The 23,504-nt window shown below is 39.7% G+C and overlaps 6 protein-coding genes across 6 annotated transcripts; 2 read left to right on the top strand and 4 right to left on the bottom strand.

Annotated features, from left to right (window-relative positions):
* The first annotated feature begins 450 nt into the window (after positions 1-450).
* On the top strand, positions 451-1,740 carry LOC117638609 (probably inactive leucine-rich repeat receptor-like protein kinase At5g48380). Its single transcript, XM_034373708.1, has 2 exons — positions 451-1,629; positions 1,676-1,740. The coding sequence occupies exons 1-2, from the start codon at positions 885-887 to the stop codon at positions 1,738-1,740; spliced, it is 810 nt and encodes a 269-aa protein (XP_034229599.1). The 5' UTR covers positions 451-884.
* Positions 1,741-3,074: 1,334 nt separating this feature from the next.
* On the top strand, positions 3,075-4,007 carry LOC117638608 (probably inactive leucine-rich repeat receptor-like protein kinase At5g48380). Its single transcript, XM_034373707.1, has 2 exons — positions 3,075-3,816; positions 3,991-4,007. Exons 1-2 carry the CDS (start codon positions 3,075-3,077, stop codon positions 4,005-4,007), a joined length of 759 nt encoding a protein of 252 aa, XP_034229598.1.
* A 641-nt stretch (positions 4,008-4,648) lies between these two features.
* LOC117637502 (UDP-glycosyltransferase 74E2-like) lies at positions 4,649-6,396 on the bottom strand. Its single transcript, XM_034372406.1, has 2 exons — positions 5,720-6,396; positions 4,649-5,464 (listed from the first exon to the last, which is right to left on the bottom strand). Exons 1-2 carry the CDS (start codon positions 6,386-6,388, stop codon positions 4,739-4,741), a joined length of 1,395 nt encoding a protein of 464 aa, XP_034228297.1. The 5' UTR covers positions 6,389-6,396; the 3' UTR covers positions 4,649-4,738.
* Positions 6,397-8,513: 2,117 nt separating this feature from the next.
* On the bottom strand, positions 8,514-10,339 carry LOC117637501 (UDP-glycosyltransferase 74E2-like). The gene is made up of 2 exons (XM_034372405.1): positions 9,610-10,339; positions 8,514-9,354 (listed from the first exon to the last, which is right to left on the bottom strand). Exons 1-2 carry the CDS (start codon positions 10,276-10,278, stop codon positions 8,629-8,631), a joined length of 1,395 nt encoding a protein of 464 aa, XP_034228296.1. The 5' UTR covers positions 10,279-10,339; the 3' UTR covers positions 8,514-8,628.
* Positions 10,340-16,874: 6,535 nt separating this feature from the next.
* Positions 16,875-18,717, bottom strand: LOC117637500 (UDP-glycosyltransferase 74E2-like). Its single transcript, XM_034372404.1, has 2 exons — positions 18,025-18,717; positions 16,875-17,751 (listed from the first exon to the last, which is right to left on the bottom strand). The coding sequence occupies exons 1-2, from the start codon at positions 18,691-18,693 to the stop codon at positions 17,374-17,376; spliced, it is 1,047 nt and encodes a 348-aa protein (XP_034228295.1). The 5' UTR covers positions 18,694-18,717; the 3' UTR covers positions 16,875-17,373.
* A 147-nt stretch (positions 18,718-18,864) lies between these two features.
* On the bottom strand, positions 18,865-20,728 carry LOC117637439 (UDP-glycosyltransferase 74G1-like). Its single transcript, XM_034372324.1, has 2 exons — positions 19,929-20,728; positions 18,865-19,700 (listed from the first exon to the last, which is right to left on the bottom strand). The coding sequence occupies exons 1-2, from the start codon at positions 20,598-20,600 to the stop codon at positions 18,975-18,977; spliced, it is 1,398 nt and encodes a 465-aa protein (XP_034228215.1). The 5' UTR covers positions 20,601-20,728; the 3' UTR covers positions 18,865-18,974.
* Positions 20,729-23,504: the final 2,776 nt, after the last annotated feature.

Below are 23,504 nucleotides of genomic sequence, written 5' to 3'. Positions count from 1 at the left end.
AGTACTTAGCAAACTGCACATGCGTCACGCATCTTTCGAGCAACCATCTCCAGCGACCTCTTCCTGCCGACATCTGTCACACCATTCCGTACATCGCAAATCTTGACTTCTCAAACAACACCTTCTCGGGCCAAAATCCCAGACCGTCTCAACTCTGTGTGGCTCAATCTGCTCAACCTTGATGACAATGCATTTAACTTGGGCTGCTTCCTAAGCTTAAGAAACTCAGTGTGGCCCACAATCTTCTGTCTGGGCCGGTGCCACAGTTCGTTTATGGGTCTGCTTCATTTGGAGCGCAGAGTTAATGTGATCAATTTCGGACTCTGTAGGGGCCCACTGGAGCCGTGCAAGTCATCTTCAAGTCCGAGAATGATGTTGCTATTGTTAAATTTAGTGATAAATGAGAATATTACTGTTTTGTTATCTCACTCAATCACAGTAATAGAAAAATTATCATATATCGTATATCGTGATTATGTGGGATTAGCACCTGCTTCTCTCCTTCAAATGACCCCATTAATGAGCTTCTCCTTCTCTCACTTTCATCAAACCAATCGAATTTGTTTACCGAAAGAGGAAAAAAAGACAGGAAATTTTTTTAAACGTATAATTCACTCTTGCGTAATTGCATGTCATATACATGTTGAATGTCAAAGTCTTTCATCTCTCTCTGTGGAAAGACTAAAGAGGGCCCTTTTCTCGTTGAACATTTTTTTTTTCTTTTTCCAGTCGCAGTGTTGAAATTGAACCCCTTCTCTGGGTTCTTTGATCTCTAGTGTCATTAAAATGCTAAAGAATTTCTGGTTCATTTCAGTAATATATCTCTAGCTCTGAAATCATTTTTGCTTGAATAGGGTAACAACTTTTTAAAGCCATTTTATTTGATGGCTTTGTTAGGGCATGTGCTGCTGAGCAAACAACATCTAGACATTTATATTGGCAGTGTCCTCTTGTTGTTGCTGCTTAGTAATTGTAGCTTCAGCTTTGGTGTTGAGAGCGACATCAACTGCTTGAAAAGTATAAAAGCATCACTTGAGGACACTTTGGGGTACTTAAACTCTTCATGGGATTTCAGCAACAACACTGAAGGCTTCATCTGCAACTTTCTTGGGATCGAGTGTTGGCACCCTCACGAGAGCAAGGTTCTGAACATCAAGCTTTCGGACCTGGGACTAAAAGGTCAGTTCCCTCGGGGCGTAGAAAATTGTACAAGCTTAACAGGTTTAGATCTTTCAAGCAACATGCTCAGTGGACATCTTCCTAATGATATCGATGAATTTCTTTCGTTTGTTACGTCTCTTGATCTCTCTTCCAACAGCTTCTCAGGGCTGACCCCGCTAAAGCTTTTCAACTGTACATATATGAATGTGCTCAAGCTTGATAACAACCACCTATCGGGTAACATTCCGGCAGAAGCTAACCAGCTAACGAGGCTTAAAACTTTTAGTGTGGCCAACAATGCTCTGTCTGGCGAAGTCCCATCATTCAATACTACATCAATTACAGCGGATAGTTATGCAAACAATCCCGAACTCTGTGGCCACCCGCTCAAGTCTTGCCAAAAGAAGTCCAAGAGTGTGGTTAGGGTTTTCATGTCCAATGACGGAAATATTATGGTGGCAGCAGCTGGTTTTGTTATTGGTTTTGTTTTCTCTTTTTATTTTTTTATTTTAAGATGAATTCCACCAGCTTGGTACTCTAACTCTAACGTCATCAAATCCCCTAGAGGTTTATAGATGAAGTGTATTAAATGGTGGTTTATATATTTATAAATGTCATCATAAAAATTAATTAAGTTCTTAGCAAATTGCCGTTGGGAATAATTAATACATATATACAAGGTATTTTTTTTCTTCTTTTTGTTGAAATATATTTCGAGGAAAATCCCAGACCTTTCCAGCTGTGTGTGGCTCAGTATGCTCAAGCTTGATAACAATGAGTTTTCTGGTCACATCACATTCCTCCACTGCTTGGGCTGCTTCCTAGGCTTGAGATATTCAGTGTGGCGCAAATCTTCTGTCTGGGCCGGTCCCACAGTTAGTCTTTGGTGCTGATTCAATTGGAGCCTTGCAAGTCAACTTCTTCAGGTCCAGGAATGGTGTTGTTATTGTGGCAGCAGCTGGTTTTGGTGTTGGTTTTGCCCTTTCTTTTGAGATAAAACTCCAATAGCTCAATAGCTCAATGTGTGTATATATATATTATTTATTCAAATGTTCTTCAAATTTGTACTCGTTTTACATTTTGGTCCTTCAATTAAATTATTTGTTTAAATGTTCTATCAATTTTATAATATATATCACTTAACCATACATAATCAAGTTTTTCAATAGAAAATATAAGCAGATATACCCAAGCTTTTGACAAAAGGGGTGGCCTCCAAATAGATGAGGCTCACGTCCTTCCCCCACTTTCATAAACCCTCCAAAGGGACGCAGGCTTTTTTAATGCATGTGTTGACCGTGGTGGGAGTCTTTTAATTAGTTTGTGTAGTTGCGCTGCGCCCTTTAATTTCTTATGGTGGCACCCCTTATGCTTAATTGGGTTTCTTTTTCTTCTTCATTTATAATTGTCGATTTTTTAGTAGTTTGAGTTGTATTTTATCCTCTCTTTTTTTCCATGTTTGAGCAAGTAAAATTCTAAGATGAGACAGAGTCATCTCATGAAGGTAGGCAAAGAAGAAAAGAAAAGGAAATAGAGGGCAGACGAACAATGTGGGTAGTCAATAGTCAACAGTCCAAGTCGTCCCTAAGCTTTCGACGAAAGGAGTGGCCTCCAAATCGCCAGATGTGCCCGTCTCCTTCCCTCACTTTCATAAACCCTTCAAACAGAGCCAGGATATACCATTGGACGTATAAACCACTCTTGATTTTTAATGCATATGCTGACCGCGTGGGAGCCTTTTCATTAATTTGTGCCGTTGATTGTTCAAACCCTTATCAGGGTTCTTTCATGTCCACTGGTTATAAGAAGCCAGGGAATTTCAGGTCTTCACTACTATCTTTAGCTCTGATCTTTGGCTTCATGAACTAAATAGCACTTTTTTTTCTTTTCTTTTAGCCCATTATCCCATTTTGATGGCTTTCTTGATGCATATGTTGTTGAGAAAACAAGATGCTGGCATTTTTATTGGCAGTGTCCTCTGGTTGCTGCTTAGTTGTGGTTTCAGCTTTGGTGTTGAGAGTGATATCAACTGCTTGAAAAGTATAAAAGCATCACTTGAGGACACTTTGGGGTACTTAAACTCTTCATGGGATTTCAACAACAACACTGAAGGCTTCATCTGCAACTTTCTTGGGGTCGAGTGTTGGCACCCTCAAGAGAGTAAAGTTTTAAACATCAAGCTTTCGGATTTGGGACTGAAGGGCTCGTTTCCTCAAGGCGTAGCAAATTGCACAAGCCTAACAGGGTTAGATCTTTCAAGCAACCAGCTCAATGGACCTCTTCCTACTGATATCTATGAAATCATTAAGTTCATTACGTCCCTTGATCTCTCATCTAACAGCTTCACAGGGCAAATCCCATTGCAGCTTTCCAATTGCAGCCTTCTGAATGTGCTGAAGCTTGACAACAACAAGTTCTCGGGTATCATTCCTCCAGAACTTGGCCAGCTTAGTAGGATTAAAACATTTAGTGTGGCCAACAATCAGCTGTCTGGCCAAGTCCCAAACTTTAATAATACATCAATTAAAGTGGACTCTTACGCAAACAATCCTGGACTTTGTGGGAAGCCTCTGGAGGTGTGCGGGTCACCTGCAAAGAAATCTAGCATTGTTAAGGTTTTGAACTCAAACAATGTAGCTATAGCAGCAGCAGCTGGTTTTGGTTTTGGTTTTCCTTTTTCTTTTTGTTTTTTCCTTCCAAGAGCTCCTAGTGTCCGTTATTTGGTGGTGTTCGCGCGAAGATTTAAAAGTTGAACTCAGCCCTAGCCAGTAACAGTTGTGCTCTTGTTTGCTTTTCTGAACTCATTTACCTGTCTTAAATTATATGTAGTGCTTCTTTCAAGTTGACTGATTCACTAATTGTACGCTTGAAAATCCTCGTGTATAAATTGCGCTTGCTTTTTTTTTTTTTTTTTTTTTTTGTTAGAAGTTAATGCTCATTTGAGTCATTTGTATTTAGAAAAATCTAGAGAAATGTAGGGAACTCGAGAGATGTACACCAACTTCGACAAAGTAGGCAAGCTCAAGCTTTCAAGACATAATTGCTGTAGGCAATCTTGGAAAATCCTAAATAAATCTTGTAAACTAGTGGCTTGGAAAATTCTAAATAAATAAATCTTGACGTGAGTTAACCTAACAAATCAAGGAGATTTATTTTCTTTTTTCATATAGTTGACAATCCTTGTATAATTAGGAGATATTCTCTTATCTAATTCCCGTATCTATTTCCTTATAAAGCATTGCATGTAAACTCCTATATATACATTCTTACGAAAAAGAATACAATTAACCTAAAGTATTCAAACCATATTCATATTTTAGCAGCCAAGTCAGGTGGGACTTGGACAATGGCGGCGTCTATAAATGAGTGTTTTGTTTGTATAATTTAAAGTATATTATGTATAATTTTTTTAATGGTGAAGACACGAAAATTATTTTAATAGTGAAGAAACGAATTTCTGACTTTTAAAAATTATTAGTCAAGGAAATTATTAATGAGTCCCTAACAACATTTTCCACAAGAGGACTTGGACAAGGAATTTTTTTCAGAAATACACCACAGCTTTGCCTAGCTAGTTCTAATTCTGAACCAGTTTTGCAATGAACTCATCAATGTTTTTATCAGAACTTCCACCTTCATCCACTGCACTCTTGGCCAATGCTTTCCAATTCGAAGCGTTCTTTCGAATCTCCTTCCCTCTCTCCCCATCCAATATTTCTCTCACACAATTTGCTATTTCTTCTCCTCTCACTATCCCTTTCTCATCAGCTTGAGCTTTAAGCCCTATTTTCCACACATCCATGATGAACTTGGCATTGGTGCTCTGGTCAGCCCATTGTGGCACTGCCACCATTGGAACTCCCAAACTCAAGGCCTCCAATGTAGAGTTCCAACCACAGTGTGTGACAAAGCATCCTACAGCCTCATGTGCCAAAACTTCCAATTGAGGGCACCATGAAACCACCAAACCCTTCTCAGATGTCTCCTCTGCAAACCCTTTTGGCAGCTTAACTGATTCTGATGTCCTCACCACCCACAAGAAATAGCGTTTGCTTCTCTTCAAACCCAAACCCAATTCCTTCATTTGCTCTTCTCCCTGTTCTGCAATACTGCCGAACGACATGTATGCTACAGACCCTTTTGGCTTTGCATTTAACCATTTCATGCAGGCATCACTGTTTAGCTTAAAGAGGCTGAGACCATATTCCTTGTTGTCTTCATGACGCTTATCCAGGTACATAGATGGTATGGTTGGTCCAATCGTCCTTAATGTCGAAAACTTTGTCATCCAATATTCTATCACCTATGCGTAAAAGGAGAGAAAAATAAAACAGCAAGTTGAATCATAATTATGGTCAAAGAAGTCATTAATATTTGGAGACTTCACACATAAATCATAAGATCGTCATAGCCATTAATTTTGTAGGGTAGTGATGCATGTAGTGACAGATAATTAATTTGGTGAACAAATTTGGTGACTCTAGCAGTGTTTTGCGCGTTAACTTTCAAGAGAATGAATTAATTTGGAACCGAAAACCATGCCATGAATTTTGATTACCTCTTGTTCCAGCTCATAAAATGTGCTGTAGAAGACCCAATCAGCTTTGTCAAGATTAGAGAACTGCTCCATAGACAGTTTAAAGAAAGCAGGGTAAGATTCAGGAGCATGGACGAAAGATGGGGTGTCTGAAGGTTGAAGAGGTGGCAATCCAGGCAGCAAAATCTCAGAGTCAGGATTGAGAGGAAGTTTGAGCAGCCCATTATGGACAAGAGAGTATATGTTGGTAACAGCACAAGATACAGTGAAGAAAGCGGCCCCAGCAATCCCAACCCTTTTGGCCACATCAAGAGCCCAAGGCAAAATTTGATCATAAACTAAACAATCAGCAGGGTGGCCTGAGGCAGAGAGCTTGTCAATGAGCTCAGCCAAAGTCTGTGAGCCGATTTCCCGAAAACGGTCCCAGTAGGCCTGGATGCTCTCTGCTTGGGAACTCCCACCTTCTCCATCAAACCCATCAGAAATGGTCTCCAATGCAATGGAAGAAAATGATGATGGTGATTTTCCACCTCCATCTCCATGCATGGCCTTGTGAACAGACTGGGTAGTGACCAATGTAACTTTGACTCCTTTGTGCTGTAAACGCTTGGAGAATTGGAGCATCGGATTAATGTGGCCTTGGATTGGATAGAACAAAACCAGGCAGTGAGCTTTTTCTCTCTTCTCCATTTTGTTGTGAAGAAGCCAACCACATTTGCTAGATTAGTAGAGGCCGCTGTCCCCAATCAAAAACCTTGGTATATGCCAAAATTGGAGTCCATTTGTGTGGGTTTTAAATTTCTCGCGTGGGCCACTTGTTTTAGTGGCTTAGAGCATCTCCAACCAAGGGACGGTATGCCAAATAAGTAATTATCTTTTTTAAGTCAACAAAATAAGTAACTATCTGAACGTGCTTAAGCTTGACTAGCAATCTTCCTGAACTTGTGGTGAAACAAAGTAAGATAGAACAATTGTCCCCTTGAAAATTATGCACATGATTTGGTCTTGTCCGTCCCTAAACTTTTTTAATAGAAAAGTTTCGTATTATAATTTGCTTTTCATATTTCATAATTCAGAATAGTGCATGGGAAAGAATCGAAGAAAATATTTTGCAAAATTGCATGTATTCGAAGTTTACCTTATGGCCTTGGAACGTGGTCATAAGGGTATTGCTCATTACCAAATTGAAACTTGATGAGGAAGGTTTTTTTTTTTTTCAAATGCTCCCAAATATTTAGATACTTGAAAGGGAAACTTTTACCATGAGTTATCACATGCCTTCATTAAAAATCCCGTGTTGGAAATATTTGGCCTACATATATGACAAGTCATCTAGATAAAGTGTTTTGATACATATGTTGATTTTCCTAATGATGCTCATTACAAATGACTGTACAAATTACTTTGGGTTTGTAACCTCATAAGCTGTTCAATATACTTCAACTTTGTAGCAAATACCAAAGGCCTAATTTCTAAAGATTAGCTAAGAGGAATTACATGAAAGTGTACATTTGGTAAGAAAAGTCAATTCTAAGAATCCTAACCTAACACCTTGAAAATTACATGCACATGATTTTGTCTTGTCGTATGTCCCTAAACTTTTCTAATCATAAGGTTAAATTCTCAGATTTCATAATTCAAAATAGTGTACATCCATATGAAGAAAACAAAATTGCATGTATTATATTCGAAGTTGATCTTAACTTAAGGCCTTGTATCTAATGAGGTCATGAGGGTGTTCCTTAACATGAATCATGACAAAAATTGCTTTGCTCAAATTTTTATTTACTTTTATAGACGTCTCGGCTTTTTTTCCTCTTGCTGATACTTTGGACAAACTCCCAAAGGACAAAACATGCATTCTATTGCAAAAAAAAGCACAAATAAATTATAGAGATGCATCAAATTACACAATTTGAGTTGAGTCTACTACATTACATAGCCTATCAGTTTTATTTTCCACCAGAGGACTTGTGCTATAGCTAGGCAATTTTTCAGAAATACACCAGTGCTTCGCCTAGCCAGCCTTTTGTCCTTTTAAATTTTACGAAACTAAATTAAGTCTAAAAAGGGGAGAGCCCTTCTTTCAAGTTGATTGATTGGTTTTACTTTGCTCAATATAACCAAACACGTGTTGAGAAAATTAGAGTACGCAACTCTAATATAGATTTATTAGAGACAAAATAAGTAAACAATTGACTTGTATTAGACTCATAAAAAATTACGACAAGACAACTCTCAAAGAAAAGACCAACTCATACAAGCACTCTTTCTCACTTCTAGAGATAAACTCACACTTCTCACAAGGACTCTATAGGTTATTGCTCACTCTTCTTATTGACACTGTCTTCACTTCTTGATTGAGAACAAGGAATATGGTCACAAAATTGTTTATCTTCCAGACAAATCTCCAAGCTTTGCTGCTGACGTACTTTTCCACTTCAACTTGGGCTTTTATGTTCTCCTAGACTAATCTACATATATCCTTTATTCTAGATATTTTTAGTGGTAACCGATATTATCACTTCGTTGTTTACACTTGTGGTGCTTCTAGAATATTGTAGAGATTACTCCTCAAAATGGGGTGAGCTAGGTTGTTTATCTTGGGTTTGGATGGGCTGGGGTTGATATGTTAACAACACGTATGTGTGGTGAGAAACAAAGTATGATAGCACAATTGTCCCCTTGAAAATTATGCACATAATTTAGTCTTTGTGGGTCCCTAAACTTTTCTAATCATAAAGTTTTCGTATTCATTATAATTTACTTTTCATATTTCATAAAATCAAAATAGTGAAGACACGAATTTCTGACGTTTAAAAATGATTAGTCATGGAAATTATTAATCAGTCCCTAATAACATTTTTGACAAGAGGACTTGTACAAGGAATTTTTTTTCAGAAATACACCACAGCTTTGCCTAGCTAGTTCTAATTCTGAACCAGTTTTGCAATGAACTCATCAATGTTTTTATCAGAACTTCCACCTTCATCCACTGCACTCTTGGCCAATGCTTTCCAATTCGAAGCGTTCTTTCGAATCTCCTTCCCTCTCTCCCCATCCAATATTTCTCTCACACAATTTGCTATTTCTTCTCCTCTCACTATCCCTTTCTCATCAGCTTGAGCTTTAAGCCCTATTTTCCACACATCCATGATGAACTTGGCATTGGTGCTCTGGTCAGCCCATTGTGGCACTGCCACCATTGGAACTCCCAAACTCAAGGCCTCCAATGTAGAGTTCCAACCACAGTGTGTGACAAAGCATCCTACAGCCTCATGTGCCAAAACTTCCAATTGAGGGCACCATGAAACCACCAAACCCTTCTCAGATGTCTCCTCTGCAAACCCTTTTGGCAGCTTAACTGATTCTGATGTCCTCACCACCCACAAGAAATAGCGTTTGCTTCTCTTCAAACCCAAACCCAATTCCTTCATTTGCTCTTCTCCCTGTTCTGCAATACTGCCGAACGACATGTATGCTACAGACCCTTTTGGCTTTGCATTTAACCATTTCATGCAGGCATCACTGTTTAGCTTAAAGAGGCTGAGACCATATTCCTTGTTGTCTTCATGACGCTTATCCAGGTACATAGATGGTATGGTTGGTCCAATCGTCCTTAATGTCGAAAACTTTGTCATCCAATATTCTATCACCTATGCGTAAAAGGAGAGAAAAATAAAACAGCAAGTTGAATCATAATTATGGTCAAAGAAGTCATTAATATTTGGAGACTTCACACATAAATCATAAGATCGTCATAGCCATTAATTTTGTAGGGTAGTGATGCATGTAGTGACAGATAATTAATTTGGTGAACAAATTTGGTGACTCTAGCAGTGTTTTGCGCGTTAACTTTCAAGAGAATGAATTAATTTGGAACCGAAAACCACCTCGTCAATTTTGTTTACCTCTTGTTCCAGCTCATAAAATGTGTTGCAGAAGACCCAATCAGCTTTGCAAAGATTAGAGAACAGATCTACAGACAGTTTAAGGAAAGCAGGGTAAGATTCAGGAACATAGATGAAAGATGGGGTGTCTGAAGGTTGAAGAGGTGGCAATCCAGGCAGCAAAATCTCAGAGTCAGGATTGAGAGGAAGTTTGAGCAGCCCATCATGGACAAGTGAGTATATGTTGGTAACAGCACAAGATACAGTGAAGAAAGCAGCCGCAGCAATCCCAACCCTTTTGGCCACATCAAGAGCCCAAGGAAAAACTGGATCATAAACTAGACAATCCGCAGGGTGGCCTGAGGCAGAGAGCTTGTCAATGAGCTCAGCCAAAGTCTGTGAGCCGATTTCCCGAACACGGTCCCTGTAGGCCTGGATGCTCTCTGCTTGGGCACTCCCACCTTCTCCATCAAAGCCATCAGAAATGGTCTCCAATGCAATGGAAGAGAATGATGTTGTAGATTGTTCTCCTCCTCCTTCATGCGTGGCCTTGTGAACAGAGCGGGTAGTGATCAATGTGACCCTGAGTCCTTTGTACTCTAAACGCTTGGAGAATTGGAGCATGGGATTAATGTGGCCTTGGATTGGACAGAAGAGGACCAGACAGTGGGCTTTTTCTGTCTTCTCCATTTTGTTGTGCAGAAGCCAACCACATTTGCAAGATTTATAGTGAAAATTGAAGAGCAAAATAAACCAGCCAATGAACTTTCATGCATTTGTACACATATTATAATATAAATGAATATTTATTAGTAGAGACAGTCTCTACTCAAAAATCTTGGCATATGCCAAAATTGGAGACCATTTGTGTGGCTTTAAATGTCTCGTTTGGCCCCCTTGTTCAAGTTGACTGATTGGTTTTACTTCGCTCAGTATATCCGAACACACATATATGTGGTGAAACAAAGTATGAAAGCGCACAACCCTTGTTCAAGTTGACTGATTGGTTTTAATTCAAGTTGACTGTTGGGGTCTTATCTTATCTTGTTCTGTAATCTTTGGTTTGTGTTGGTCTTGAATGAAATAGTCTCTTTCCAAAACAAAAAAAGAAAAGAAGGTATGATAGCACAATTGTCCCCTTGAAAATTATGCACATGATTGGTCTTGCCTAAAGTCTAAAATATCGGGAGTTTTGGAAATATCGATGGTCTAAAAATACGAAAATTTTGATGAAAATATCGGAAAAATATCGATATTGGTAAAAATTGTATAAAAATCATGAAAATTGTGAGAAAACTTGGAAATTTTTATTGAAACTTTAGAGGATGTTTATTTAATCAATTCTCTATGATTTTATTACAAAAAATGAGAAGGAAATATATTGCATTGTGGGTTTGAGTGATTTAAATTGATTATATAACGAGCTTGTCAAACACTATGAGTTTAGAAAATATATAGTAAGTAATGAAAGAAAATTAAAAACACTATAATAATTTATTTATGAAAATTTAGTACCACAATATTTGCAAATCGTGCCATGTTTGTGAAATTGGGAATGTGGCTGCCCTGGTCGAGAGAAAGAAATTGTAAGATCTAATTTTGGCCAGGCTTTTAAACAAAAAAGGTAAAACAATATTTTACTTTTCTAATTTAGACAAACTCAATGAATCTAAGTCTCCTCTTTGGCCAAATTCAAAACAAAATTTGATGCCAAATTCAAAATAAAATTTGATTCATAAGTATTAAAACCCAAATAGAAATTAATACTCTATGTCTCAAATTCTAATTAGTACAAATTGTTGTGTCCAATACTTATTTTTTATTTTTTATTATTTTTGTGGGTCGACTTAGTCCGAGCTTCCTCTTGCGGATGCTTTGGACAAATTACCAAAGGACAAAACATGAATTAAATTGTAACACAAGAACTGGAACTTAAAAAAGGTTTTAAAAGAAGATGGAAGCAGAGGGTAGTCAAGCACTCTGGATAGTCAATAGTTAGCAGTCCAAGTCGTCCCTTAGCTTTTGACTAAAGGAATGGCCTCCAAATGGGCCTGATGAGTGATAACAACCCAATTCCAGCAGAATTGCGCACCCACAAATGACTCAACATGTAAGATCCCACATCAACTAACGGAAAGAAGGTGATGTGCCTTATATGTGCACACCCGTATCTATTTAGCACGATACTTTTTGGGAGCTCATTGGCTTCGGAGTCGTAAGAACTCCAAAGTTAAGCGAGTTAGGGGCTAGAGCAATCCCAAGATGGGTGACCTACTGGGAAGTTGCTCGTGAGTTCCCAGAAACAAAATCGTGAGGGCAGAGAGGGGGGCCCAAAGAAGACAATATCGTACTACGGCGGAGTTGATCCCGGGATGTGACAATTTGGTATCAGAGCCACTCTGCCGTGTGGTGAGAGTGTGCCGACGAGGACGTCAGACCCTTAAGGGGGGTGGATTGTAAGATCCCACATCAACCAACGGAGAGGGGGTGATGTGCCTTATATGTGCACACCCGCATCCATCTAGCACGAGGCCTTTTGAGAGCTCACTGGCTTCAGAGTCTTAGGAACTCCGAAGCTAAGCTAGTTGGGGGCTAGAGCAATCCCAGGATGGTGACCCACTGAGAAGTTGCTCGTGAGTTCCCAGAAACAAAACCGTGAGGGCAGAGAGGGGGGCCCAAAGCGGACAATATCGTGCAACGGCGGAGTTGATCCCGGGATGTGACACAATACGCCCACCCTACATGGTAATATGGAAAATGACAGGACCCGATCCAAATTCCGCTTTGGAATTCGAGTCGGATCCTGTGCGTATCCGACACTTGGCGAATGTCGGGCACAAAAGACTTATTTGCCCCTCTAGTTACAAACTTAATTTCAATTTAGACTTGACTCCTACCGAAAATTCGGCAGAGTCTCCCCTGTAATTTGTTCAATCTCAAATTTACACATGTCAAACAAGCATGCATATTTACACCACAAATTGCCAGTATACTTAAATATACAATTCACAGTCCAGTTCTCAATCTAGGGCAAATATCAGAGCAATTACTAAAAATTTACAGATAAATCCATCCTTTTACAAAACAAAGCTTCTATAACGAGGGAAAGGCGTAGAAGACGGAAAAATGGCCCGGTGGTGGATTTTCTGTGCACGTCTACAGCCTGGGGGCGCAAAACATTTGAAAAATGTGAGTGAATAAAAATAAAGGTTCATAAAATAGCATAAGAATATACTAACCCACATTGTAACAACAGTTATGTAAAACTGATTATTTAATATGCATTTGAATCATACAAAAAAAATCAAGGCATTCACATATTTCTATACGTATATGCAATCATAATCAAGATCAATAAAACTCGCATAAAAGCACTGTAATCAATTTAAAACTACCATCTAAGTGTACCCTTTTAATTCTGTCAATTCCTGGTATCCGTCAATTCCCCTGGCAGGTCTCGGTGACACAAAGTCAACCCGAGCCGCAAACTGGCAGGATTCAGGGGACCGTAGTCAGCCTGATCTGTAATTCTGGCTCTCACAGTCCCGACGTCCCCGAAACTCGTGAGGCAAATGTCAAGTGCACTGACAAAACTGAAGGTAAACTGGATGCCCGTGGACATCGTCATATTCGAAGGCAACATATACTAAAAGTAACCTGTTTCTGTAACTGGGTACCCACGGTGGTTTAAAAAAATATAAAATTTCTGAGAAAATATAAATTTCTGAAAATTCTCATAAATAACTGCATTTTTATTAAATCTGGAACTCTGCTGCCATTATTCTGATATAAATCTCAATCTCTACTTTCCATATCTCTTTAGCATATTCAACTAAGCAGCATATAAAAAAGATATTCAAATTCAACAAATCATGCTAGGAAAATCATACTCAATAAAATTTATTTAAGATCAAATAATGAAATTCATTTGTATAAAATTATTTATAGAAGAAAAGTCCACTCACTCCTGTTCCGAGCTAGCTAGACCTCCTGAAGGTCACTCTTGCGGGTCTACCTGACCCCGGGTGCCTGGTTACACCACCATGAATATTTAATAAAATAAACTGCTCAGTATAAGTATTTAATAAAAAACCCTGACCCCCGGCTCCTAGAAGTGCGTGCACTAACTTAAAGTCATTCTTATGCCCACTTAAGCATTTTTGATGTTTAGAACTGTCTGAAAGGACCCGAGACTTCACTAAGCGATAAACTTCCATATTGGTCAATACGGACCTCGTGGAGTCCACGACCTCCAATTACCAATCTGAGAGTTCCTATAGGTTCCTCACATTTAAGTAACCAGATCCTGCAAGTCTGGTCTGAATTGGACGGTCAGATTGACCACGATCGTGTAATCGCGTAATTTCTAAACCCTAACCTTAGGGTTCGCGATTTCGGAGTAACCGGGACTCCGATTCACAATCCGTTGAATCCTGCACGATCCTGGAATTATCTAGCATAACATATCCGAAATTGAGTACGATCCAACGGCTCAATAGTATTGAATCCGGAAATCGCATGATATGGAAAATCCGTTCGAGGCTCAAACGGTATCCAAATTGAGATCCGTGAATTCCTACGCGCTCAAGACAACCTAAGGATCGCAACAAGACACAGTGTCTCTGCACTACCTTCGCCCACACGCCGCCGCACGCGCCGGCAACGATGGGTGTCCAAAGCGATTACACCTCGCTAGAGAAACTCGAAACCACGGCTCCAAACTCCTACCCTAGGTATAACACCATATTTGGAACCACTTTTGTTCTTGGACCTACCCCAAAAACTGACCAGAAGTGGCCAATCGCGGAGGCCGAAAATCGGCCGAAACTTCAAGTTCGAAAATCCAATAGCTACACTGAGAACTGATTAAGTCCTACCCAACAAGCAGCTAGAACAGATCGAGAGGTTCAAAATCCGTACCTGGCTCGACTGAAAAAGTGGCCGGAGGAGGGAGATCGGCCACTGTGAAGATCGAGCGATGTCGGCCTCTTCTTCTCCAAATTCCGGCTAAACTGCGGCGGCTGGAGGCGGGAGCTGGCTGGGGTTGGAAGAGGACGTCGTCTCGGTTAGTTTGGTACCGGCCCCTTCCACAGTCGTGGCCGGTGGCCGAAGTTGCGAAGGAGAGAAGGGGACGGCGCGAGAGAGAGAGGTCGCGGGAGGGAGAGAGAGAGAGAGAGAGAGAGAGAGAGAGAGAAATCTGATTTTTATAAAATCCCTTTTCGAAATATTTACGATTGTGCCATTTAGTTTCTTTTGACCATAACTCTCTCGTTACAACTCCGATTCGCGCCCACTACATGTCTATGAACTCATTTCACCGTGCTCTACGCAACGGTGCATGTAGAATTGTCAAATTCCTTTCCGGTCAAAAAATCAACTTTTCCTTAATAAAATATTCAAAGGGTAAAATTGTCTTTTCTCATAATAAATTACTCATTAATTAGGAATTTTGGGTTTGGGTCATAAACGGTATCCAAATTGAGATCCGCGAATTCCTACGCGCTCAATACAACCTAAGGATCGCAACAAGACACAGTGTCTCTGCACTACCCTCGCCCATGCGCAGCCGCACTCGTCGGCAACGATGGGTGTCCAAAGCGATTACACCTCTCCGGAAAAACTCTAAACCACCGCTCCAAACTCTTACCCTAGGTATAACACCATATTTGGAACCACTTTTGTTCTTGGACCTACCCCAAAAACTGACCGAAAGTGGCCGATCACGGAGGCCGAAAATCGGCCGAAACTTCAAGTTCGAAAATCTAATAGCTACACTGAGAACTGATTAATTCCTTCCTAACAGGCAGCTACAACAGCTCGAGTGGTTCAAAATCCATACCTGGCTCGACTGAAAAGGTGGCCGGAGGAGGGAGATCAGCGGCTATGAAGATCGGGCGACGTCGACCGCTTCTTCTCCAAATTCCGGTGAAACCGTGGCAGCTAGAGGCGGGAGCTGGCTGGGGTTGGAAGAGGACGTCGTCCCGGTCAGTTTGGTACCGGCCCTGTCCACAGCCGTGGCCGGTGGCTGGAGTTGCGAAGGAGAGTAGGGAACGGCGCGCGAGAGAGAGAGAGAGAGAGAGAGAGAGAGAGAGAGAGAGAGAGAGAGAGAGAGAGAAATCTGATTTTTATAAAATCTCTTTTCGAAATATTTACGATTGTGCCACTGAGTTTCTTTTGACCATAACTCTCTCGTTACAACTCCGATTCGGGCCTACTACGTGTCTATGAACTCATTTCACCGTGCTCTACGCACTTAACTTTTTCTTAATAAAATATTTCAAGGGTAAAATTGTCTTTTCTCATAATAAATTTTCTCATTAATTAGGAATTTTGGGTTTGGGTCATCACAGAAAATGCTAGGGAGATCACATCTGTAGACCATTTTATAAACCACCTTTCTAATAGAGGTAAGATCCATTGTAATAGTGGGCTCCATCTCTATTAGAGACGTGATTTACAATGTGGTCTAATAATGTGATCTACCTAATATGACTTGTAATTGTTGCCAAAAATGTAGATAACGGCTGATCTTCTCACGACTCATTGCAACAAATATCTTGTAATCTTTCCTATCTCTTCCTATTTCTCTTAACCTTCTTTCCATTTCATTAACTTGTTCAATGAGCTCATTTCCTTACCTCACGTTCACTTTCACTCTTGCATTTTTAATTTATGTGTTGTTGACCGTGTGAGTCTTTTATATATCTCTCAACTTTTTCTTTCCAACTACATTAAATAATTCGTCGTTGATTGTTTAACCCCTTCTCTAGGTTCAGTATAATATATTTATCTCTGCTCATTTGGCTTTCATTAATTAAATAGCACTTTTCTTTCAAGCCCATTTTGATGGCTTTCTTGATGCATATGTTGTTGAGTAAACAAGATGCTGGCATTTTTACTGGCAGTGTCCTCTGGTTACTGCTTTTTTGTTGTAGTTTTATCTTCGGTGTCGAGAGTAGTAAGGCTACTTAAATTCTTCATGGGATTTCAGCAACAACACTAATGAAGGTTTTATCTGTCACTTTCTGGGAATCGAGTGTTGGAACGAGCATGAAGGAAAAGTCTGCCTTTCGGATTTGGGAATAAAAGGCCAGTTTCCTCAGGGCTTAGCTTAACTGCACAAGCAGTCCTATATCTTTCAGGCAACAAGCTAAGTAGACACGTTCCTACTGATATCATCAATAAACATCCTTTCCTTCGTTATGTTCCTTGACCTCTCATCTAACAGCTTCTCAGGCAATTTTTGCGATTGAGAAACCTTTAACATGAGTCATTGCAAAGGTGATATATATGCACAGGCAGAAGGTAACAAAATTGTTTGCAGAAGATTTCTTCTTTTTGAACCGTTTATTAGAATCACAAAGTCTGTTACATTATATAGCCTCACTTTTATTTTCAATATGAGGACTTGTACTCGGCAATTTTGCAGCTTTGCCTAGCCTAACTCTGAACCAGTTTTGCAATGAACTCATCAATGTTTTTATCAGAACTTCCACCTTCATCCACTGCATTCTTGGCCAATGCTTTCCACTTTGAAGTGTTCTTTCGAATCTCCTTTCCTCTCTCCCCATCCAATATTTCTCTCAGGCAATGTGCTATTTCTTCTCCTCTCACTATCCCTTTCTTGTCAGCTTGAGCTTTAAGCCCTGTTTTCCAAACATCCATGATGAACCTGGCATTGGTGCTTTGGTCAGTCCATTGTGGCACTGCCACCATTGGAACTCCCAAACTCAAGCCCTCCAAAGTAGAGTTCCAGCCACAATGTGTGACAAAGCATCCTACCGCCTAATGTGCCAAAACTTCCAATTGAGGGCACCATGAAACCACCAAGCCCTTCTCAGATGTCTCCTCCACAAACCCTTTTGGCAGCTTGGCTGCTTCTTTTTCCCTAACCACCCACAAGAAATAGCTTTTGCTTCTCCTTAAACCCAAACCCAGTTCCTCCATTTGCTCTTCTCCAATTTCTGCCACACTGCCAAACGAAACGTATGCTACAGACCCTTTTGGCTTCACATTTAACCATTTCATGCAAGCATCACTGTTTGGCTTTAAGAGGCTGAGACCATACTCCCAGTTGTCTTCATGACGCTTATCCATGTACATAGATGGTATGGTTGGTCCAATCGTCCTCAATGGCCAAAATTTTGCCATCCAATCCACCGCCTATGCATAAAATGAGAAAAAGAAAACAAAAGAAAGTAGGTGTTATCTGAGAAGTTGAATCATAAGGTCAAAGTGAGAGACTTAAAAAAATTCATAAGCTGGTCATAGCCCTTGATTAGTGATGCATACAGTGAGAGATATTTAATTTCGTGGACGGAGGAATGAATTCAATTGGAACAGAAAACCATGAAAACCACCTCAATTTATGATGTTGATCACTACATATGCACAACCCTACTACACTTATACCTCCTTATCGCTAATTTTGTTTACCTCTTGTTCCAGCTCATGAAATGTGTTGCACAAGACCCAATCAGCTTTGTCAAGATTAGAGAACTGGTCCAGAATCAGTTTAAAGAAAGCTGGGTACGATCCAGAAACATAGACGAAAGATGGGGTGTCTGAAGGTTGAAGAGGTGGTAATCCTGGCAGCAAAATCTCAGAGCCTGGATTGAGAGGAACTTTGAGCAGCCCATTTTGGACAAGAGAGTATATATTGGTAACAGCACAAGAAAAGGTGAAGAAAGCAGCCCCAGCAATCCCAACCCTTTTGGCCACATCAAGAGCCCAAGACATACATGAATCATAAACTAGACAATCAGCAGGGTGGCCTGAGCCAGAAATTTCCTCAATGAGCTCAGCCAAAGTCTGTGAACCTATTTCCCGAAAACGGTCCAAGTAAGCCTCGATGCTCTCTGCTTGGGAAGCTCCTCCTTCATCATAGCCATCAGAAATGGTCTCCAATGCAATGGAAGAGAATGATGATGGTGATTGTCCTCCTCCTCCTCCTCCATACATGGCCTTGAGAACAGAGCGGGTAGTGATAAATGTGACTTTGAGTCCTTTGTGCTCTAAACGCTTGGAGAATTGGAGCAATGGATTAATGTGGCCTTGGCTTGGATAGAACAAGACCAGACAGTGAGCTTTTTCTCTCTTCTCCATTTTGGTGTGCAGAAGCCTACCAAATGTGAGGATCTAGCTAGTGAGAATTGAAGATCAATAAATAAACCAACCAATCAACTAACAAAAATTATTAGTTTCCCTTTTGTCGGTTTCAGTGGACCTAGCTGCTGTCCCCACTTAAAAAGATTGTACATCCTTCTGGTCAGACAATGAAAGTTCTAATTATTTTGGACAAGTTCATAAACTGCAATATAATTATCCCTTACATTACATAGCCTCACTTTTATTTTTCACAGAGGTAACTCTACAAAAAGCTAAAGCTAGTAGTTTTGAACCAGTTTTGCAATGAACTCATCAATGTTTTTATCAGAACTTCCACCTTCATCCACTGCGTTCTTGGCCAATTCTTTCCACTTCGAAGTGTTCTTTCGAATCTCCTTCCCTCTCTCCCCTTCCAATATTTCTCTCACACAATTTGCTATTTCTTCTCGTCTCACGATCCCTTTCTCATCAGCTTGAGCTTTGAGCCCCATTTTCCACACATCCATGATGAACCTGGCATTGGTGCTTTGGTCAGTCCATTGTGGCACTGCCACCATTGGAACTCCTAAACTCAGAGCCTCCAAAGTTGAGTTCCAACCACAATGTGTGACAAAGCATCCAACAGCCTCATTTGCCAAAACATCCAACTGAGGGGACCATGAAACCACCAAACCCTTCCCAGATGTCTCCTCCACAAACCCTTTTGGCAGCTTGGCTGCTTCTTTTTCCCTAACCACCCACAAGAAATAGTTGTTGCTGTTCCTCAGGCCCCAACCCAGTTCCTCCATTTGATTTTCTCCAAGTTCTGCTAAGCTTCCAAAAGACACATAAGCTACAGACCCTTTTGGCTTCGCATTTAGCCATGTCAAGCAGGCATCACTGTTTGGGTTAAAAAGGCTGAAACCATATTCTCTGTCGTCTTCACGCCGCTTATCCAAGTACATTGATGGGATTGTTGGTCCAATTGTCCTCAATGGCCAAAGCTTTGCCATGCAATCCACCACCTATGAAGAAATAATTAATCAAAATAGTCAATCTGATGTCTTACATATTGAATCAGAAGCTCCTAGCTAGTCATTAACTTTTCGAAACTTGGATTTGAATTTAAGAAAAAGGGTTAGTATTCTCTACCATCCAGCAATGTATTTGGAAGAGAAAATTAAACCATGAAATCAAATCACTTCAATTTCATTAGCATGCAACAACCCCAGTTGATAGGCTTAACTAGTTACCTCTTCTTCCAGCTCGTAAAATGTGTTGCAGAAAACCCAATCAGCTTTGTCAACATTAGAGAACTGACCATCCACAACCATTGTGAAGAAAGCAGGGTATGATCCATAAACATAGATGAAAGAAGGCATGTCAGAAGGTTGAAGTGGTGGCAATCCAGGAAGCAAAATCTCAGAGTCAGGAGGCAGAGGAAGTTTGAGCAGGCCTTGGTGGACATGGTAGAATATGTTGTCAACGGCACAAGACTGAGTGAAGAAAACTGCTCCAACAATCCCAAACTTTTTGGCTACATCAAGAGGCCAAGGCATGAATGCATCGTAGACAATACAATCAACTGGGTTCCCTGAGCCAGAGAGCCTGTCAATAAGCTCAATCAGAGTCTTCGTCCCGATTTTTCGAAACCGGTCCAAATAGGCTTCTATGCTCTCTGCTTGAGTAATCCCACCTTCATCATAGCCATCAGAAATGGTCTCAAATGCAATGGAAGTGGATGATGAGGATGATGATGAAATTTTTTGAATGGTGTTGTGGACAAAGATGGTATTGGCTAGTGTGATTTTGATTCCTTTGTGATTTAAAAGCTTGGAGAATTGGAGCATGGGATTGATGTGGCCTTGGGATGGATAGGGTAACACCAAGCAGTGAGCTTTGTAGGCTCTCTCTCCCTTCTCCATCTCTCTCTTTTGCTCTTTTTGCTCTGTTTTTCTGTGTTTTTTGTTTGTATTTATTCTTGGCTAAGATTCAAATCTCTGTTTCCCTCAGCAAATTAGGTGTATGTTGATTTGGGGCTCAAATTGTCCACTGGCACCGAAAGCATATTCTAAGTGGGATTGCTGCAGAGGAATAATAGCTTTGGGAGAGATGGGATAGCTGCAGTTGCAGAGGAATAATAAGTTTGTTTTAGAGTTTGACACCAGCACGTGGAGACAAAAGGCATGCAACAATGGCTGGCTTTCTGACTTGAGTAGCTGGCCTTCACCAGTTGGCTTCTCAATAAATGGAGAAGCATGGCAGCCGCTGAATATTGAAGTGGGAGAGACAACAGCAAAAAGCCATTCGGCCGGAGAGAAGAAAATTCTCTCAAATTATTTTTTTCTTTGTATTATCGGTTTTCTCTTCCTATTGAGCTTGGGTTATCTGGATCTTTGGAAAATTGAGTGATAAACACTATTGTATATTCTCATTGATTATAATGGAATACTTTGTCATCTCCAGACTAAATATAAGTATTGTCGAACCAGTATAAATCTTGATATTCTTGTTGATGTTGTTTTGTTCCTTTTAGCTCTTACCAATTATTGTTGTTTGATTTTCATTCACAATTGGTTGTCACTTCTACACAACAGTATATGGTATTAATAATTTTGTGTCTCGTGTGGGATCAATGGGGACAGTGAGATATGAAGCAACAGGAGAGAGAGAGAGAGAGAGAGAGAGAGGGAGAGAAATCCAAAACAATGCCCTCAAATGGAAAATAGTGGCAAGAAACGTAATGGATGAAGGTGGGAAGTTGTGATAAACACAACGTTGATGAATGTGCTAGTTTTGAGTCGGTTGCAGGCAAAGTGCACCAAGTCTAAGATGTGGTGTATATCCGTGAAATTGACTATTAGAAGTCCTGGTTTTGTGAAAAATAAAATTGAGGTTATGCAACGAGCTTAAATTCTTGTTTCTAATTGTAAACTTCATGTATATGTATAATATAGGTTGCAAACAAGTTTTATAATACGAATGGATTAATAACACTATGTAATAAATATACGATTATATTAAAGAATGTGCTTATTTTGCAATGTAATGCATTAGTTATTATGTTATGTGCATCTGTTCCATTTTAAAATACGAATATTGAATGCATCTATTTTAATATAAATGAATTGATAACACTTCGCGATTATATTAAAAAAAATGTGCTTATTATGCCATGTACCCTATTATGGGTACTGTCCCCTGCATCAATAATTTACTCATATGAAGGCAAAATAGAGAACTAGGACCACTTTTTGGGTTTCAAGAAACGGAGGAGAAATTATTATCGACACGTGACACTAGGGGTGGGCACTCAAATCGGCAAACCGGAAATCCGAGCCGAACCACACTGAATCAAACCGGAAAAAAACCGAGTTGACCAAAAAGTCAAAAACCGGTCAAAAACCGAACCGGACCGGTTTGGACCGGATTCGGATCCGGTTCCATGTCTTCAAAAACCGAACCGGGCCGAACCGAACCGGTGAAACTAAAAAAAAATATAATTTCAATGTATATTTATATTTAATGCTATATTTTTAATTTCACTAAAAAAAACCTAATATTTATCCAAGTTCAATGTCAAAATATCTCTCTTTTCTCACTTTAATATTTATTTTTATATGAAATTGAATAATTTGTTAATTTTCAAGTAAAAAAATAATATTTCAGTTGAGAATTGTATTACAAAACAATTTAAAAAAATAATTTTTATAATCCGGTTCAAAACCGAACCGGAATCGGAACTGGACCGAAACCGGTTCAAACCGAACCGGACAATTTTTGAATTTTTTTAATTAAAACCGGACCGAACCAAACCGCATGAATAGTATCGGATCGGTTCTAATTTGAGGCAAAAATCGGTCCAAACCGAACCGTGCCCACCCCTACGTGACACTGACCAAAACTCATAGGTTGGGTTGGGTTCCATCTTATCTTATGGATCACCATTTTCATGGCCTAAAAAGATTTTTATGAGTTGCCTAATTTTCCAAATCTTTTTGTTTGCGTCTACATTTCGGTTTGGATTTGGGCTAAATCCACCCAAACTTTCGTGAGGGTTTAGGGCCAAACTATCCAAACTTTGGTGTCCCTTTTCAATCCACCCAAACTTTCATGGGCCAAAATCAGAGGGTTTAAAATAGTATTCGAAATTTATTAAGTTTCTTTCACCAAAAAAAGAAAGAAATTTATTAAGTTTCTGTAATAAAAAATACTAATCTTGTAATTTTCAAATTGTTGGCTGTTTTAAGGCTTCGTTTTGGGACTATATGGAGGAGTGATTATTGGTTTATCCAGAATCACTCCCAAACGAGCCATAAGCCTCAACCACAAGACAAACCTTTATACATCTTTACATTTTTTTTTATATCCCGGACTGCAAGCAATCCTCTCTGCCATTCCCACTTTCCATTATCAAATTTCTATCAATCTACAATGGAAAATATAAATAAATAAAAATCAATATTTTTTTTTATCTCCATTGGCATTCCTGCTAAACTAAAGTTCCATTGGCATTACATGACACAGCCATCGATATTCCATATGCACAAGCAAGAGCAAGCAACTATGCTATCAATCATCTCTTAGTTATCTCTTTTCTTTCTCTCTGCTGCAAAATCTTGCATTTCACCAAGCAACATACCATTCAACAGCTGCCTTATTTCTTTGTATCTGATTGTCTTTGGGATTTCATCTGTATTCTTGAGTAGTCACCAAAAGAAAAAAGAAAAAAACTTACAAGGCCTTTGGTGTTGTTGCTTGAGTAATTGCTTTCATATTTCGTCTTTGACATTGCTTCATCTTTTACATCACTGAATCTTTATACCCAG

This window comes from Prunus dulcis, chromosome 8 (genome assembly GCF_902201215.1).
Source record: "Prunus dulcis chromosome 8, ALMONDv2, whole genome shotgun sequence".
Taxonomy (NCBI): domain Eukaryota; kingdom Viridiplantae; phylum Streptophyta; class Magnoliopsida; order Rosales; family Rosaceae; genus Prunus; species Prunus dulcis.
The sequence above is the reverse complement of the archived record's forward strand: the minus strand, read 5'-3'. Positions and strand labels throughout refer to the sequence as shown.

Excerpts from the sequence above, each read along its gene's own strand:
- LOC117638609 (XM_034373708.1), top strand. The coding sequence starts at position 885 with ATGGCTTTGTTAGGGCATGTGCTGCTGAGCAAACAACATCTAGACATT. Across the intron at positions 1,630-1,675 it reads TATTATGGTGGCAGCAGCTG|ATGAATTCCACCAGCTTGGT; the intron begins GTTTTGTTATTG and ends TTTTATTTTAAG.
- LOC117637501 (XM_034372405.1), bottom strand. The coding sequence starts at position 10,278 with ATGGAGAAGACAGAAAAAGCCCACTGTCTGGTCCTCTTCTGTCCAATC. Across the intron at positions 9,355-9,609 it reads TTTATGAGCTGGAACAAGAG|GTGATAGAATATTGGATGAC; the intron begins GTAAACAAAATT and ends TTTTACGCATAG.
- LOC117637500 (XM_034372404.1), bottom strand. The coding sequence starts at position 18,693 with ATGGAGAAGAGAGAAAAAGCTCACTGTCTGGTCTTGTTCTATCCAAGC. Across the intron at positions 17,752-18,024 it reads TTCATGAGCTGGAACAAGAG|GCGGTGGATTGGATGGCAAA; the intron begins GTAAACAAAATT and ends TTTTATGCATAG.
- LOC117637439 (XM_034372324.1), bottom strand. The coding sequence starts at position 20,600 with ATGGAGAAGGGAGAGAGAGCCTACAAAGCTCACTGCTTGGTGTTACCC. Across the intron at positions 19,701-19,928 it reads TTTACGAGCTGGAAGAAGAG|GTGGTGGATTGCATGGCAAA; the intron begins GTAACTAGTTAA and ends ATTTCTTCATAG.
- LOC117638608 (XM_034373707.1), top strand. The coding sequence starts at position 3,075 with ATGGCTTTCTTGATGCATATGTTGTTGAGAAAACAAGATGCTGGCATT.
- LOC117637502 (XM_034372406.1), bottom strand. The coding sequence starts at position 6,388 with ATGGAGAAGAGAGAAAAAGCTCACTGCCTGGTTTTGTTCTATCCAATC. Across the intron at positions 5,465-5,719 it reads TTTATGAGCTGGAACAAGAG|GTGATAGAATATTGGATGAC; the intron begins GTAATCAAAATT and ends TTTTACGCATAG.